Source organism: Rutilus rutilus, assembly GCF_951802725.1.
Source record: "Rutilus rutilus genome assembly, contig: SCAFFOLD_59, whole genome shotgun sequence".
Taxonomy (NCBI): domain Eukaryota; kingdom Metazoa; phylum Chordata; class Actinopteri; order Cypriniformes; family Leuciscidae; genus Rutilus; species Rutilus rutilus.
Window position 1 is genome coordinate 77,124 of NW_028175471.1, and position 18,994 is coordinate 96,117.

The window sequence follows — 18,994 nt, forward strand, 5'->3', positions numbered from 1 at the left end:
TGTTCAGTTTAGATAATGCGATTCTATCACATAGCAACACTTCCTTACCTCGCATTTAAAATCATGGGCTTTGGCATGAAATACCGAAAGGAATGGCTTCATGTTAAGAAGGTGCTGGAGCTCTGGACAGCTTTTTGCAACTCTTTGGAGGTAGGGCCAATATTTGCAGGTCACATCCATACAAAAAAAAAAAAGTGATTTGCCTACTGGCCAGCTTTTCTTGCAGGTACAGGGGATAGGCAACATTTCCCCCCCATACATATTTAAGGCACGGAGCAGGACTCCGTACCGACACACCGCAAGCTCCAATCCCTCCTCGTCTACCTTGCTGGCAGATCTTTATGAGGTATCTCTGGCTGCTGACCACTCCCCTCCACAAACACTTCTTCCACTGAACTACAATATGGAAAATTGTTGATGAAAATAAGACTCTCCTAAACAAACTCTTCAGAAAGAGGTCATTATAGTGCTGTAGTCTAATTATCATCTAGAATTTTACATGTTTGGTTGTGTTGTGAATGTGGTCCACAAATCTTTTCACGTCTTCATCCTTGGCTATGAAGACGCCTTCAAAGATGGCCTGTTCCTCAGATCTAAAAAAACAACAATTGGTGATGGACAACAATTTATGATAACTTAAAATCTGAGATTTCTTAGTTCACATTAAAGAGCTATGTTTTCTTATTAATACAAACACTGTGATACACAGTTTGTAGTAGCTAGCAGCATTCTTGAAACGGTAATGCTTGTGGTTTCCATCAACTGAAACTGCAAGCAAATCTAGGGTGCATGCAGGACAGTTGAAGGGCTCTTCCTTGCATATGTTGTCCACCTCAAATCGCACAGCCTCCCACTCAAAAAAACTTTTCAGAAAACTGTCTGCTGAGATCTTGCTTATCAACCAACAACTCAAAGATATCAACAACACTGGATAGATCAATTCAATACTCACACGACCAAAGCGGACAGTTGGCTGATTCAGTATTCTTAAAAATGCTTGGCAGGACAGTCCTGGTGCCGCCATCTTCATTTCTTCAAATGAAAAAAAGACATCTGTGGCATAAAGTGTGGCAAATTGAAGGGTTGCAGGCCAGTAGTCACTTCTGTTTAGGTCATCGACTCCAGCAGTCCAAGTGGATTGGCATGCCTCACAAATTAACTCGGGCATGGTTAGATCAAGTCGTCCTGTAAATATCAAAAACACATCCACTGTAATGTAAACCAGGGTTTGGGTTCTTTGTACTATTTATATATTACTTTGTATACTTCATATATTTTTAGTTTTATATCTATGTAAAACTTGTAGGGAGTCGCGTATGGATAGATATTTATTTTAAAGATGCTTCTCAAACAGGACAAAATAAAGTTCTTCACATTCTTACCATTCATTGTGACCACAGCAACAATCTTTCCTGGACTAACCCTCAATAACTCTGGTGAAAAACCACAGATTTTGTCAGGCATCTCCACAGGTACAAACCGGACTGAAAAAGATCATACAGTAGACTTGAATTATGTTAATTTGTATTGACTGAGAAATATAAGATTGTAATAGATCAATGGCAATGAAGCATATTGCAGAAAATGTACTCAAGATGTGCTCAAAAATCTGACTGACAGAGTATCCACATACATTCAAGATAAAACAATAAAAGACAAAAAGTCATCATTTAAATAGTAAAGCTTATGAGCTTAACTATTCTGAGAATGAGATATATGTTGTACACACACAAACCAGAACTTACCACAATGGGAAAGAGCCGTTGACCACAAAAGCTGTTGGAGGCAATGGCTGGAAGAATCCAGCAGTCATGGCATCTCTGTTGTGAAGTACGTCTGGTGTGCATGCTGACGTCACAATCAGCACAGAGGAAGGGATGTGGTTGGCAGTCACAACACCAGTCACAGCAGCTGGATTTCTCCCACACTGTTGGCAGATGTGTGTTGCCACATATTCTCTTTGCCGCAGCCGTGTTCACCAGGCCCTCCACCTCTCCGAAAAGAGACTTTGTCGTTTGCTCCAGTTCGAGGAAGCCAGAAGAGGATCTCTTGGGGTTTCAAGAGGTGATGCCTCATCACCTGAGGATTCACTTAGTGAGTGCTGGAGATAAACTCTCTGTAAATGGTATGGAATATTCAAAAACAATCATCTCCTTCCATGTACATATACATATATATATATATATATATATATATATATATATATATATATATATATATATTTACAATATTAAAGTGTACTCCATTTGTCTGTGAAAGGATCAGTATTCTAGCAAATTTTATACATATATCTGAATAATATATCTGCCCACCAACTAAGAACTTAATGCTGCTGCAAAAAAAATATCTTAATATGTTTCCCAGTGTGTAGCCACAAACAATAAAGACAGGAATTAACTTTTTATACCTTTATATCAATTTAGGAAACAGAAGAAATAAACAGAACAATGCATTTATATGAAAATGAATTGAAATGAAACCAGTTCAACAAATGAAAGCAGTATCTGCAAAGATGGTCTGTAAAGAAAGACTTAATCAATAGAAAAAGAATGACAAATGAAAATCATCAATATCTAATCAGTTAAATCTTGTAGTTGAGTGATTCTTTGAGTAATTATGGAATCACTACAAAGAAAGTTGAAATAGTCCATCTGTGATCCTTGGAGAGTCTTTGGCCACTCAAACTTTTCTCCTCACCGCACTTTAAGACAATATAGACACACGTCCTCTTCCTGGCAGATTCGTAACATCTTTAGTTGATTGGAACTTCTTAATTATTGCCCTGATGGTCAATTTTCAATTCTTTTGCTATTTTCTTACAGCCACTTTCTATTTTGTGATGCTCAACAATCTTTTGCTGCACATCAGAACTATATTCTTTGGTTTTACTCATTGTGATGGATGATTAAAGAAATTTGGCCTTTGTGTATTCGTCATATTTAAACTCTTGTGAAACAAGAAGTCATAGCTGGACAATGTCATGTTCCTAGTAACCCTGGTACGCTAAATAAAGGTAAATATTAATGGGAATATACTTCAGAGATATTTCACTCGTAAAACATTCTAGGGGTGCCGATAATTGTGACCGACGTGTTTTGGAGAAAAGCATTTATTTTATAATGTGATTTACCCCCCACTTTCAATTCTTTTTCTTCAATGAAAGGTTAGATTTTTGCTTTTTTTTTTTAATGAAAGATCAAAAGGATAAACAATACAGATTTATGTTTTTACAGCCATTTTTGATCATATTTACCAGGGGTGCCATTAATTCTGACCACCACTGTATATCTCGTTATTCTTTTCTCTCAGAATTACATATGAAGTCACAATTGCGTGTTATTAAGTCAGAATTGCGAGAAAGGTTTATATAGTTTATAAGCTTCCATACTAACCACTATGATAAAATGCACTATTATTTCAGAACAGTAATCTAACTCTGTACTAAAGCTTCTCTGTTCTTTGCTGATGGGTTGATAAACAGGTTTGCATGAGGAAGTACAACAGACTGTTGTTTAATCCAGACAAAAAACTGTTATGATATTCTAGTGACAAAGTACAGAAAGTATTTAAATGTAAAAGGTCATTTGATAGTCTATATGCATGTTTTACAGACTTGGACATTTGGTTTATTTTATTCTGGTAATATTAAATGCTTCACCTGTTGAAAGTACACATTGGGGACTCCTAGAAATAGTTAACCTCTGCATCATTACTCTTGTCTAAAAAAAGTAGTAGTCATATCACAGAAATCCTGTGAGGAAATCGTGCTGGACTTCTGTTTTACTCTGAATGAATGACGGACTGTACTGCTGGAGGTGAGGCTTCTCTATCATTTTGTTGTCTCTCTTTAAGCACATTTCAGACTATCCAATTAAAAATTATTCACATTAAAATATAATTTAGAAAATATACCTTTTTAAGAATCAAAAGAAAAAGTGATATCTGTCTGAAGCTTTTTTGTAGATTGGAAACTCATGTTTTCGTGTTTGTACCTACAGCACTTGAGATGTCTGTCTTTCCTTTCATGGTTTTTCTGTTCTTCTCCAATGTACTGATATCTTCAGGTGAGACAGTTATTGCTGTACAACTAAAATTAAAATAATCAAAAACATTTTGTATTACAGTAATTATGTGAAACAATATTTTGAAGTGTCTTTGTATGTTTGTTAGGTTACTTTCTTTTCAGAAATTGTGTATTTTGTAAGAAAATGTATTTAGCTATAATTTTGTACCCTGTATTACACTCATTTTGCAAAACAAGATATTTTAAGGTGTTTGTATGTTTATATTGCTGTTCTGTTTTCAGAAACTCCAGTATATTATGCAAAATTGCCAAGCAAAATAACAGCACTGAGCGGCTCTTGTGTGCAGATACCTTGTACATTTTATGGGCCAGAGAACATACTGAAGAATGCAGGAAGTATATTTGGCTTCTGGATAAAGAATTATCCTTTTCCCGAACCATGGGCTTTGGTAGTTTATAATGGAAGGACAAACATCAGCAAAGGATTCAGTCGTATAGAGATAACTGGAAATCTTAGTCAGCGTGAATGTACCACAGTTTTTTATGATGTGATGAACAATCATTCAGACAATTACTACTTCAGGGTGGAAATAAAGTCACCAGACTGGAAATACTCATATCTGAATCCCATCAACATTTCTGTTTCTGGTAAGTGGGGCTCCACTATAAGCTATATTAATCTGTTGTGACATTTTAAAATTACTTCCTGATTATGATTCATGATTGTGAAGGCCCTGAGTATTTAATTATTTCAATATATAAAAAATATTTCGAGCATCCAAGACCAAATCCTATCTATTTGAATGGGAGAATCCTGAAATCTTCAAATCTGCAACAGAATCCCTTAATTGTTGTTTCTTATGCTCAAATAGCATTAGAAAGCCTATTTTTTAGGCTAGATCAGCCACAGCACATGTGCAGTCCTAAGGGAGTCTCAGGATTCAAGTGACACAATGACTTAGAAGGTGGGAGGTATTCCGCCCAGGGCCGTCCCACGGCATAGGCAGCGCTACTCAACCCAACCGGTGAACGTGATTTCACCAAGTACCACATGTTCCTGGATTAACATCTTTGTTGATCCTGGAACAACTTTCCAATCAACCAATCAGATTTGAGGAACAAGTTTACAGTTTATGTCAAATTTAGGTTTAAAACCAGGGTGAGGTGCTTCAACATCAGTGTTATTCACCTATCATTTCCCTCTGATTTTAGGGAAAAGTTTGGGTAGGGTTAGGTTTAGGGGTAGGGATAGGGTTAGGGTTAGGACTAAATTTTGGGGCAGGAATGTTATTCCAGGATCAACAAAATATGTTGATCCAGGAACATGTCTTACTTGGCAAAATCACGGTGACCCAACTCAACCATAGCGGCGCCAAAATGAGTGAACGAGTGTTTTATATATTATATATATATATATATATATATATATATATATATATATATATATATATATAACCAAAAAAAAAAAAAATCAATGAATGCTTTATTTTTATAGGCTATAACCTAACCTTTTACAGTTTTGGATAAAATAGGCCTACATTTTTTGCATAATTTTTGCTTAAAAATAAAGCATTCATAATTTATTTTATGATAAACATATTACTGTCTTAAGTGAACTCATTTATAGTTATAAACTCAAATAATAATAATTATTATTATTATTGTTACATTTTAGGCTACTTATTTAGAAGACGCTTTTGTCCAAAACTTACAAAAAAGGAACAAAGCAATTCGTCAAATATCAGTCATGATACAGGTTAGACAATAATAATAAAGTGCTAAGATTATCACACATAAACAAAAGATTTTGATGCACGTCATTCATAGCCTATTAAATCGTATATTCCACCCCATACCCGCTACAATTGAGAATCACTTTAAGCATGCAGACGCAGTTAAGACAATTTGATGTATTCCACTTATTCCACAATAAAACAATATACAATAAGATTCGTTAACAAAGTACCTCCTGGTGTTCTTCTAAAATGAGGACGAGCCACAAATCCATGAGTACAGTTTACAAACCCGTGGGTACAGATTATGAAAGCGTGGGCACAGTTTACAAATCTGAGAGCGCGGATTAGAAACTCGTGGGTACAGTTTATTAATCCGTAGGCACGATTTGTTAAACCGAGGGAAGAGTTTGAGAATTTCGTGAGTACGGTTTATAAACTGAGCAGACGGATTGCAAAACCGTCTCCACGGATTGTTTTTTTCTCCCACAGCTGACTTCCCGGGCTCCGTAGCTCTCTACTCCCACACGCTTCCATCGTACTTTTCAGACTGGACTCAAGGACCACGGTTTTGCACAACTTTTGCACAATATGACTTGATCAGAATGTAAATTAAATAGCCTATTTACATCAAGCATGGCGAAAAAAGACAGGGATAGGCATTTAGGCTAAGTAAAGTAAAATGTTTTTGGATAGTAGTTTGTTGCGAAACACTTTAGAATAATGGTCCGTCCATATTAGTTAATAATATAGCCTAGCTGAAGTGTTAATGTAGTTTTGTATTCCATTACTTTCTGCATAGTTACATATTAATGAGGGACCATTATTCTAAAGTGTTATTGGTTATTGTGACTAAAAACACATTATGAGGACAGTGTTGATAATGAAGCATGCAATTTGCTGAGGTTAGCACATTGTTCAGTGTAGCTAGGGGAATAAACTTTTCCATGAGTTTGCTTGTGCATTTGTTTTCATTTACAGCACAAATGTGTCTAAAAGGGTGAATTATCAATAGTTATGAAACTGTAACATTTCACCAACTGACATGCAAATTCCATGCTTCCTTATCAATACTGTCCTTATAAAGTTTTGAGTCACAATAAGTTACTATCCAAAAACATTTTGCTTAGACGTGCATCCAAAGACTTTAGATATACCAAGATTGTGAACTCATATTACTATGAATGGGAGAAATTGCAACGTGCAATTGATAAGGAGTCGAATCTAAAAGAGTTGAGTCAAGGTCAGCTCTAGTAGCCTGGGAAAACCCAGACAACTTCCGGCTAATTCAGATTTGCTCGAGAAGTAAGTCTGGCAAAGAGCTCATTCAAGCCCATTTCCATGGCTTAGAAATCGCGGCACCAATCAGAAACGTTGAGGCGGGCTTTACACAGTGACGATCGCTCTGATTGGTTTTAGGTCTATCCAATTGCACCCAGAGGCATTTGAGCGATGTCTGTTCAACTTTTAAATGCATTATTATATTCAAATTGCAAACACATGAGGACAGTCTCCATGAAAGACCCACTGGCAGATGAACGTGCTACTACATTTCTCTCCGAAACGGTAGGAAATTAAATTAGATTTAATAGAGGATTTTAACTGTGACAAGATGATTGACAGGGCAGTTTACGTGACAGGATGCACGCGACAGATCCGTCCGATAAAGATGACGAAGTAGTATGTCCCAAAGCTTGCCTACTTTTTTGCTACACATTCAAAAGTAAATACCTTTTCTTCACAAAAAGAGTACATACTTTTATGGTGTAGTGTAACTTAGGCGATTTGGGACGCAGCATATGGCTTTACACGATGACGATCGCTCTGATTGGTTTTAGGTTTTTGAGCGACGTCCGTTGGTGACGCCCCTTTGGAAATGATTTGTCTATGGAGCTTTGCCAGACCATAACTCAGTTACAACTGAGAATGGTCTGGTTTTAACCAGGCTACAGCTCTAGCACAGGAATCGTTTATTCTATTGCTGTGTCTGAAATCGCTCACTTCTTTACTCATACCTCTGTAATATTAATTAATGGTAACAATGTTAATAGGCTACTCATCATTTCAAGGCATGTCATCCCTACAATGGGTTTTTCTTTGTGCAGATGAAAAAATTATCAAAATTATCCCCATTCACACGGATCCATGAAAACGATTAGAAACGCTGTATTATGCTGCCAGGTCAGTAGGCGATGTCACTTTGTAAAGAGATACTACACACATTTACGCATTCTTCTACATGCATTCGCGCCAAACGTGCACGTCTATAGACTGAGCACATAATACGCACTTAATACCATTTTCACAGATTTGCGTTTTTGAAGTTTACACGGAGATGATAAACGGTATTGTTTTCAAAAACTTGAACTTTGAAACCTGTTTTCAAAAGTTTGCGTTTTCAGGCCCAAAACGTCGTTGTTGTGTAAATGTATGGCCAAAACGCATACAAAATTTGAATTTATTGTAAAATGATGTTGTGTAAACGACCCTTAGTTTTCCCCCTTAAGTTACATGTGTCCTTTGTTCTAGTTTCCCATCAGTCATTAGTTAAGTCATTAACAAGCTCACCTGTCTGCATTTAGTGCATTATCATTGTGAATTCAAGTTCCTCTTTGTTCTCTGTTTATTTGTCAGTTCTTGTCAAAGTGTAAGTGAAGTTTGGTCAAATAAATCTTCTGCCTGTTTCTGTATTCTTGAGTTATTTCGTTTGTAAATAAAGACTGTTTGAATTTACCATCTTCGTCATGCCTACTAACCAGCACCTCCCAACCCATGACACAATGACTGCTATTTTGTTCTATTCCTGACTCTGTTTTGATTGTGAGGAAATAACAGGAGGATGCAAGATGCAAGTAAAACTCAGTTTATTGTTGGTGGTCAGATGTAAAAACACAGGTCGGGGACAAACACTCAGGTGGCTGTTGAAGCAGGGACGAGATGGCGATCCGGTGGTGGTGCAGTGGTAAGCGTGCTCGAGTGAAACCCAGCAACCGTGGAACATCCAGACGACACGAAGAACTGACGAAATCCAGACGAGGAACCTTGTAGACGAGGCACGAGCACAGGACACACACCGGGAAACAACCACACCGATCTGACAACATGAGAGTGAAGTTACTGGGCATATAAAGGAACCTGGGATTGATGACAGCTGGTGACACTAATCAACACAACGAGTAACCACACCCATAAAATTACACTCACGCAGACACAGTGAGAGACAGCCGATTCATGAACCGTGACAGTACCCCCCTCCCTAGGAACGCCTCCTGGCGTTCCCAGACAACCTTACCTGTCGATTGTAATCATCGATAAGGGAGTGATCCAGAATGTCTCTAGCAGGTACCCAACTTCTCTCCTCCGGACCGTAACCCTCCCAGTCCACCAAGTACTGAAATCCGCGTCCCCTCCGTCTCGAGTCCAGAATACGGTGTACCAAATACGTAGGTTCCCCATCTACGAGTCGCGGCGGGGGGGGAACCGGGGCAGGCGGATTAAAGTGAGAATAAAACACGGGCTTGACTTTAGACACATGGAAGGCGGGGTGAATTCTCCTGTATGCAGGAGGGAGTTTGAGTCGGACTGTCACCGGACTAATAATCTTGGTGACAGAAAACGGGCCAATGAATTTGGGAGCTAACTTGTTAGACACGGAGCGGAGCGGAATATTCTTGGTAGAAAGCCACACTTTTTGACCCACGACGTAGACGGGAGGCTTTGACCGGTGGCGATCGGCCTTGGCCTTCATGCGCCCCCCCGCTTGGAGTAGAGTCTCACGGGCTCTAGTCCAAGTACGGCGGCACCTCTGGACGAATGCGTGAGCGGAGGGGACCGCGACCTCGGATTCCAGACTCGGAAAAATTGGTGGCTGGTAACCTAAACTACACTTAAATGGCGAAAGGCCCGTGGATGACACTGGTAATGAATTGTGGGCGTACTCCACCATAGAAAGCTGTTGGCTCCAGGACGACGGATTCTTGGCAACCAAACATCGCAACATTCTCTCGAGGCCCTGGTTGGCTCGTTCAGACTGGCCATTGCTCTGGGGATGATAGCCCGAGGACAGACTGACCGTGGCCCCCAGTAACTTACAAAATTCTCGCCAAAATTTGGATACGAATTGGGACCACAAGACAGAGACCACATCCATCGGGAGGCCATGTAACCGAAAGACGTGATCTATGACTGTGACCGCTGTCTCCTTGGCTGAAGGTAATTTGGGCAAGGGGATGAAATGTGCCGCCTTCGAGAACCGGTCCACTATGGTTAAAACAACCGTCATGCCTTTGGAGGGCGGTGACAAAATCTAGAGCGATATGGGACCAGGGTCTCGAAGGGACAGGCAGCGGTCAAAGTAACCCATCTGGGGGTTGGTTAGCCAAAACAAAATCGTGAATGTCGCGAGCCATTAATGGCCACCAGAATCGTTGCTTAACTAGAAAACTCGTGCAAGTCACTCCTGGATGACACGCCACGTTGGAGCAATGACCCCATCGACTAACGTCGGACCGTAACCCCTCCGGAACAAACAAACGACTCGGTGGGCAACCAGGCGGAGGCGTTACCCCTTCTAGGGCTGTCTTGACCCTCGATTCGACCTCCCATACCAGAGTGGAGATGACAACCTTCTCAGGTAAAATACACTCGGGAGTCACCGGGCGTTCGGATGGATCAAAAATACGAGATAAAGAGTCGGGTTTGATGTTCTTGGAACCCGGGCGGTACGAGAGAACAAAATCAAAACGTCCGAAAAAAAGAGCCCACCGAGCCTGCCTGGAGTTGAGTCTTTTAGCAGATCTGATGTATTCAAGATTCTTGTGATCGGTCCAAACGATAAAGGGTACCCCCGAACCCTCTAACCAATGACGCCACTCCTCCAACGCTAACTTGACTGCCAACAACTCTCTGTTACCAATGTCATAATTACGTTCGGCAGGCGATAGTCGATGAGAAAAAAAAAACGCGCAGGGGTGCATCTTGTCGTCTGAGGAAGCGCGTTGTGAAAGCACTGCTCCTACTCCCACCTCTGACGCGTCGACCTCCACCACGAACTGACGAGTGGGATCAGGGGTGACAAGAATTGGAGCCGAAACGAAGCGACTCTTGAGGTTGGTGAACACTGCCTCGGCAGTGTTCGACCACCTGAACGTCGTTCGGGGGGAGGTCAAGGCAGTCAGAGGTGCGACTAGTTGGCTGAAATTGCGAATGAAACGCCGGTAAAAATTGGCGAACCCCAGAAACCGCTGTAGGGCCTTACGGGAATCTGGACTTGGCCAATCAACCACAGCCTTAACCTTGTCAGGATCCATGCGCAATCCCTCAGAAGAGATGATGTACCCTAGGAAGGGAACAGACTGTGCATGAAACGCACATTTCTCCGCCTTGACAAAAAGCCCATTCTCTAACAGTCTCTGGAGCACTCGTCTGACGTGTTGAACGTGTTCCTGGAGAGACGAAGAAAAAAAATCAATATGTCATCCAGGTAAACATATATGAATTGATCTACCATGTCTCTCAACACGTCATTCACGAGTGCCTGGAAAACCGCTGGGCTGTTGGAAAGCCCGAAAGGCATAACCAAATATTCAAAGTGCCCCCTGGGGGTATTAAAAGCGGTTTTCCATTCATCCCCCTTCCTGATGCGAACCAAATGATATGCATGATATGCGTATGTAAGTCCAGTTTTGTGAAAATGGATGCTCCCTGCAACCTCTCGAAAGCTGAAGACATCAACGGCAAAGGATAAGAATTCTTTACCGTGATGTTGTTCAGCTCTCGGTAATCAATGCAAGGTCACAGAGAACCATCCTTCTTCCCAACGAAAAAGAACCCCGCCCCCGCAGGAGAAGAGGAAGGCTGGATGAATCCAGAGGCTAGAGAATCAGAAATATATTTCTCCATGGCCTCCCTCTCGGGAACAGAAAGAGAGTAAAGTTTGCCCTTAGGCGGAGATTTACCTGGCAGTAGATCTATCGCACAGTCATAGGAACGATGCGGAGGGAGAGAAGCAGCACGAGACTTACTGAACACTTCCTTCAGGTCGAGGTACTCCGCGGGGACGTTAGACAAATCCGCTGCCTCACCCTGAAACACAGAACCAGACACAGAGGGACAGGCAGACACTAAACAGGACTCATGACAGTGGTTACTCCATGTGGAAACAGTATTTGTGCACCAGTTGACACGGGGGTTGTGTCTTGAAAGCCACGGGTGTCCCAAAACCACTGGTGCAAGTGGTGAGTCCATGAGTAAAAATGAGATGAGTTCTGTGTGATTGCCAGAAGTGATGAGGGTGATGTTTTCAGTAGAATGCGTAATCCGGGGAAGTTCTTGTCGATTGAGTGCGTTGACGGTAATCTGGTGCGGGAGGGGAGTGACAGGAATCTGAAGTTTAAGTGCAAGTTTGGAGTCCATGAAATTACCCTCCGCTCCCGAATCCAGTAGTGCATTGGTGCAGTGCGTCAACGTTCGCCATCTCAGTCTTACCGGGAGGAGGGTCGATGATGGTGATGAGGTCTTCTCGGCGGAGATCCCACCCGATAGTAGCCTCATACTTACTACCGGGCTTGCTTCTTTTGCCGGGCAGGAGTGGATGAAATGGCCCGTCCGGCCACAGTATAGGCAGAGTCCTTGGGATCTCCGCCTTTCCCTCTCCTCCCGGGAAAGCCGAGCTCTCCCCACCTGCATGTGTCGGGCTGTGGACGGCTGGGACGCGTCAATCTGGTCACACGATTCAGTCGAGCGTCCACTCTCAGAGCAAGATCCACCAGTCCGTTCAATGACTCAGGTAAGTCCAATGTATATATCTCCCTTTGAACGCGGTCAGCCAGCCCATGCAGGAACATATCCCACTGCGCCTCCTCGTTCCAACGGCACTCTGCGGCCAGGGTGCGGAACTGAATGGAATAGTCCGCCACCGAGCCTTCCCCCTGTCGCAGTTCGGCGAGTAATCTGGCCGCCTCCTTACCCGCCACTGCACGATCGAACACTCTCCTCATCTCCTCGGAGAGTGCCTGGAACGAGGTGCAGCAGTCGTTTCCGTTCTCCCACACCGCCGTTCCCCAAAGCGCTGCTTTCCCTGACAGCAGGGTCAATACAAATGCCACCTTTGCATGTTCACTCTGGAAAGTGCGTGGCTGTAAGGCGAAATGCATGGAACATCTCGTGAGGAACGCTCTGCAATATTCAGGCTCACCGGAATACCCCTCAGGTGTAGGTAGGCGTGGCTCCGGTCCTTGCGCTGCTGCGGGCGCTGGTGGTGGGGGAACGGGCGGTGTGGGGGGCGCAGTGGGAATCCGTAGCTGTTGTACCTGTTGGGAGAGCTCGGACACCTGCTTCACGAGTGCTTGTACCGCACGACCTGTGCCCGAGACGTTCTCCTCTTGTTGGTCCATACGTGTGATGCAGTGAGCGATGAAATCATTGAGTTGAGTTGTGCTTGCTGCGTCCATGATTGGTCAGATCGTTCTGTGAGGAAATAACAGGAGGATGCAAGATGCAAGTGTCACCGGGACGGACCTCGGATGACCCGCCGCCACCGGACTGCGAACACACCACCACCGCGAGGAGCCGACACCACGGGCCCGCGACAGATGGACGACGCAGACACAAGATAAGCTCAGAAGAATAATAATCTTTATTTATCACAAGATATAAAAAGGGCACAAATCTTAATGGAATTCGATGTCTTCTAGGCCTTCGTCGTCATGGGGAACTCTCGTCGGTGCACAGTAATGGGACGATGACTCAAGAGCTTACTTCATCAGCAATGCTGCATACTTCAGGACTCAGACAGTAAGTAGGAAGGTAAGGTTCTTCTCAGTACAGGATACTTTCGTCAGTGCACAGTAGAGAGACAGTGACTTAAAAGCTTACTTCACCAGCGATGCTGCATACTTCCAGACTCAGACATTGAGTAGAAAGGTAAGGATTCTTCTCAGTACAGGTTACTTTCGTCGGTGCACAGTAACGAGACAGTAGTTTAAAAGCTTACTTTACCAGCGATGCTGCATACTTCCAGACTCAGACGGTGAGTAGAAAGGTAAGGCTTCTTCTCCAACAATACATTCCTTCAAGGCTCAAGCAGAGAAGAGGTTAATAGTACTTCACCAGCGTAGCTGTACACTCACAGGGCTCAGGCAGAGAAGAGATTAATAATACTTCACCAGCGTAGCTGTACACTCACAGGGCTCAGGCAGAGAAGAGATTAATAATACTTCACCAGCGTAGCTGTACACTCACAGGGCTCAGGCAGAGAAGAGGTTAATAGTACTTCACCAGCGTAGCTGTACACTCACAGGACTCAGGCAGAGAAGAGATTAATAATACTTCACCAGCGTAGCTGTACACTCACAGGGCTCAGGCAGAGAAGAGGTTAATAGTACTTCACCAGCGTAGCTGTACACTCACAGGACTCAGGCAGAGAAGAGGTTAATAGTACTTCACCAGCGTAGCTGTACACTCACGGGGCTCAGGCAGAGAAGGGGTTAATAGTACTTCACCAGCGTAGCTGTACACTCACAGGACTCAGGCAGAGAAGAGATTAATAATACTTCACCAGCGTAGCTGTACACTCACAGGACTCAGGCAGAGAAGAGGTTAATGGACACTTCACCAACGCAGCTGTACACTCACAGAGCTCAGGCAGAGAAGAGGTTAATAGTACTTCACCAGCGTAGCTGTACTCACAGGACTCAGGCAGAGAAGAGGTTAATGGACACTTCACCAGCGCAGCTGTACACTCACAGGGCTCAGGCAGAGAAGAGGTTAATAGTACTTCACCAGCACAGCTATACACTCACAGGGCTCAGGCAGAGAAAAGGTTAATAGTACTTCACCAGCGTAGCTGTACATTCACGGAGCTCAGGCAGAGAAGGGGTTAATATGTCGAGCAGATATCATAACTTTCCACAACGTGTAAGCAAGGGTTGGGGCCGCTTCTCAGCAAAAACACCACACTCGTGTTCACTTCAAATCCACAGCGATGAATCAATGTGTATCAATAAGGCAAAAGCACTGCAATTCACTCACACGATAGGGCTGATCAGAGGTCTCAATCCATTCATTACACTCCCATGGGGGGATATTCAATCCTCAGTTCCTCTTCAGCACACTCTGAAACACATAGCTTCCCCAACAGTCAGATTTACATTCACTGTATCCTCTTCAAGCTTTTCAGATGTTTGTAAGATGAAATCAATTCACTTATCTTTCTCCCTCCCTTCACGGCGCAGATCCAATCGATAAATCAGTCCAGCAGATTCCCACAGACGAACTCTGATCCAGCAGACTTCAATGGGCAGCTTGCACCCCAACGAGGCTTCCCCACAGCCCATTACAACTCCCAATGCGGACAATTTCAACAGGAGACCTTCCCATCCAGACAGCTTCCCCCTGAGCCACTTGTGCCCAAAACTGCTCCGAGAGAACCAGCTCCCGCCCACCGTCAACACAACCACCATCCACCCCCAACGCTTCTCTCAATGGCTCTTTTATGTTTGATTTGTAAAGCGGAAAGCCTATGTGAAGGCTATGTCTCTCTCTCTCGCACCTGCAGTGCATCAGCACCAATCAGGCCGGGCAAAATTCCTGCCACACCCGGAACCGGAGTCGGATGTGTTACATACAAATCGCTCCCTCAGGAAACTCGTGGTTCAGAAGAAGGGTTCCGCTCGCTAAGCGCTTTTGTCACCCGTGACACAAGTAAAACTCAGTTTATTGTTGGTGGTCAGATGTAAAAACACAGGTCGGGGACAAACACTCAGGTGGCTGTTGAAGCAGGGACGAGATGGCTATCCGGTGGTGGTGCAGTGGTAAGCGTGCTCGAGTGAAACCCAGGAACCGTGGAACATCCAGACGACACGAGGAACTGACGAAATCCAGACGACACGAAGAACTGACGAAATCCAGACGAGGAACCTTGTAGACGAGGCACGAGCACAGGACATACACCGGGAAACAACCACAATGATCTGACAACATGAGAGTGAAGTTACTGGGCATATAAAGGAACCTGGGATTGATGACAGCTGGTGACACTAATTAACACAACGAGTAACCACACCCACACAATTACACTCACGCAGACACATCAGTGAGAGACAGCCGATTCATGAACCGTGACATTGATGTAAAGCACATGAATTTGAGGAAACGATTCCATCAACTCCTATGGTGAGAGTCAGAGTCGACTCCCAAAAACCTGGAATCAAGTACCCCTATGAGCAAGATGGCGGAATAAGTCCTGCATTCGAAATTAAAGAGCCAATCGGCAATTGGTGAAGTCATCGCGTCATTACAGTTGTCGTTACTAGCTGTGGTTGCCAAAGAAACTCTCAGGATTGCACATGCGCATTGGCTGGTCTATTATAGCATAAGAAACCACGTTTATGGGACGGTTGCTGCTGGTTTGATAATAACATATTAAAAAACATTGTTAAACACATGTGTCGTTGCAGTATGGCCGCAGAGTGAATGGACTTTCCATGAAAATATACTCACAAATCCAAAATGATAGATAACGATTTGCAATTCCAGATTCAATATTAAAACTCATAAAATGTAAACATTCAAAACTTTTTGTTCACAGTTGTACATCTGTGAATTGTGTTTTGGTTTTGTGAAATGTATTTTATGAATACATAATTTGACTGTGTGCACATAACTTGATTTTTGTGAAATATTATATTTTTGTGCATGTGAATTAGGTTTGTATTTTGCCTGTGCATCACATCTTTTTTTTAAATATGGTCTTCTCAAGGGTTATTTAAAAAACTGATTATATCCTCTATGTTTATTGTGTTTTTGTAGCATGTTGTTGTATGTTTTCCTTAAATTTAACAGCAATTTATACCGTGTTCACTTTGCCCTGTAGATTCACCACAACCTCTCATCCTTAAACCCACTGATCTGAAAGCAGTGATGGAGAACACAACAGTCAGTCTGAGCTGCTCTGCTGAAGCCCCCTGCCCCAAACAACCTCCTACAATATCCTGGTCCAACATCTCTGAATCTGCCCACATTACAACACAGTTACAGGAGAAACCTGATAAAACCCAGTCAGTGTTTTCAAACATGACCTTCAAAGCTTCATACATGGATCACAGAAAGAACATCTCCTGCAATGTTACATATCCAAGAAAAACATCTAATGACTCAACTGTGGAGACCACCATGATGCTACAAGTCCTGTGTAAGAGATTTAGGGTAGTTATGTTCTTTCATTAGCATTATTATGTTCAGATGTGTACTATTATAACATCTAGTTTATCTAAAGAAGTTTCTGTTTTGCCCTCAAGTTCCTCCAAAAGAAACTCACATCACCATCGATCCATCTGCTTCAGTCTCTGTTGGCACTAATGTGACTTTGACCTGCAAGAGCAAAGCCAATCCATCAAATAACATGACCTTCTCCTGGCACAAACGTGGACAGGACAATCAGCTGGATTTAGGAGAACAACTGATCTTTACTGTAAATAGGAGCAGTGGAGGCTGGTACTTTTGCAAAGCAAAGAATGAACATGGTACTCAGATGTCAGAAGAGATCCAGCTGATTATGGAAGGTGAGTTTATTTCTATGTACAGATACTAAACGTTACCTGATGATCATCATAGGTAGCTCCAGATTTATGATTGAATTTTATTTTTAAATGATCTGCACAGCCTGTTTACCAACTCATTTTGCTTTATTAGATCAGTCTTTGATCATTGGCTGTGTAGTAGGAGTATCAGCAATTCTGTTGACATTTCTTCTGATAACACTTTTCCTAAGGTAAGATGGCGAATTGTATGGAATAGAGCAGTGGTTCCCAACCCTGCTCCTGGAGTACCCACAACACTGCACGTTTTCTTTGTCTCCCTAATCAAACACACCTGATTCAACTCATCAGCTCATTAACCCATGTGATAATGAGCTGATGAGTTGAATCAGGTGTGTTTGATTATGGAGACAAAGAAAACGTGCAGTGTTGGGGGTACTCCAGGAGCAGGGTTGGGAACCACTGAAATAGAGCAACCGGACTTAAGAATAAATGAATTCAGACCTGTCATTTCTCTTTGAAACATATAATCTGGTGTTCACAATATGGTGGTACGTTGTGTATTTTATGAATTTCTTAATTTCCTATTAATACAGAGTTCAAAGAGTAAAGGCATCCACTATTATGGAAACCGACGTCTCAGATCACGTATATTTTACACTCTTTTAGCAGAACACATTATTTCAAATAGGAAGTGCCATAATAAGCAGATATCAATACCATGCGTTTACAATAATGGTTTATTATGTACAGAAACCAAAAACCGAGGACAGTGGATCCACATAAACAGTCATTTATTATGTTTGCTCTTTCAGGGTCAGGAAAAACAAGTGCAGAACATTTATGCTAATGGTGGTTTTGTGTCGGGCGAAGAGCTAGAGATGCCAAAGGATGAGAATGACATAGTCCACTATGGAGAGATTGACTTCTCCACTCCCCAAACCAAAATCACCACAGTACAGGGCTCAGGACAAGAGACGGTATATGCCGAGGTCAGAGGCCCAGGGAAGGAGATGAACCAGGATTAGTTTACATTAGAATAAATGGCTTGAGAGAACTGTGTTATATAGTATGCTTTATTGGCTTGGCACAGGAACTAGATTTTTTATTTGTTTTTTCCTGTCACTTCTCAGTTCCTGTTTTCATTCATTCATTCCTCCCTAAATATACAGTTAGGTCCATATATATTTGGACACAGGCACAATTTTCATACTTTTGGTTCTGTATGCCAACAGAATAAAATTAAAATTAAACAATCAAGATGAATTTGAAGTGCAGACTTTCAGCTTTATTTCAGAGGCTGAACAAAAATATCAAGTAAACATTTTAGGAACTGCAACCATTTTTTTACACAGTACCCCCATTTTCAGGGGCTCAAATGTAATTGGACAAATTAATATAATCATAAATAAAATGTTCATTTTTAATATTTTGTTGAGAATCCTTTGCAGGCAATGACTGCCTGAAGTCTGGAACCCATGGACATCACCAAAGACTGTGTTTCCTGCTTTGTGATGCTTTGCCAGGCCTTAACTGCAGCTTCCTTCAGTTGTTGTTTGTTCGTAGGTCTTTCTGCCTTTAGTTTTGCCTTCAGCAAGTGAAACGCATGCTCGATCGGGTTGAGATCAGGTGATTGACTCGGCCATTGCAGATTATTCCACTTCTTTTCCTTAAAAAACTGTTTTGGATCATTGTCCATC

At 42.4% G+C, this 18,994-nt stretch overlaps 1 protein-coding gene across 1 annotated transcript; it reads left to right on the plus strand.

Annotated features, from left to right (window-relative positions):
* The first annotated feature begins 4,321 nt into the window (after nucleotides 1-4,321).
* LOC311285723 (B-cell receptor CD22-like) lies at nucleotides 4,322-18,349 on the plus strand. The gene is made up of 6 exons (XM_084435760.1): nucleotides 4,322-4,672; nucleotides 16,631-16,948; nucleotides 17,055-17,318; nucleotides 17,449-17,527; nucleotides 17,891-17,942; nucleotides 18,110-18,349. The coding sequence occupies exons 1-6, from the start codon at nucleotides 4,576-4,578 to the stop codon at nucleotides 18,320-18,322; spliced, it is 1,023 nt and encodes a 340-aa protein (XP_084291886.1). The 5' UTR covers nucleotides 4,322-4,575; the 3' UTR covers nucleotides 18,323-18,349.
* Nucleotides 18,350-18,994: the final 645 nt, after the last annotated feature.

Coding starts and splice junctions, on each gene's coding strand:
- LOC311285723 (XM_084435760.1), top strand. CDS start 4,576: ATGAACAATCATTCAGACAATTACTACTTCAGGGTGGAAATAAAGTCA. Junction 16,949..17,054: donor CATGATGCTACAAGTCCTGT/GTAAGAGATTTA, acceptor TTTGCCCTCAAG/TTCCTCCAAAAGAAACTCAC. Junction 17,528..17,890: donor CTGATAACACTTTTCCTAAG/GTAAGATGGCGA, acceptor CTATTAATACAG/AGTTCAAAGAGTAAAGGCAT.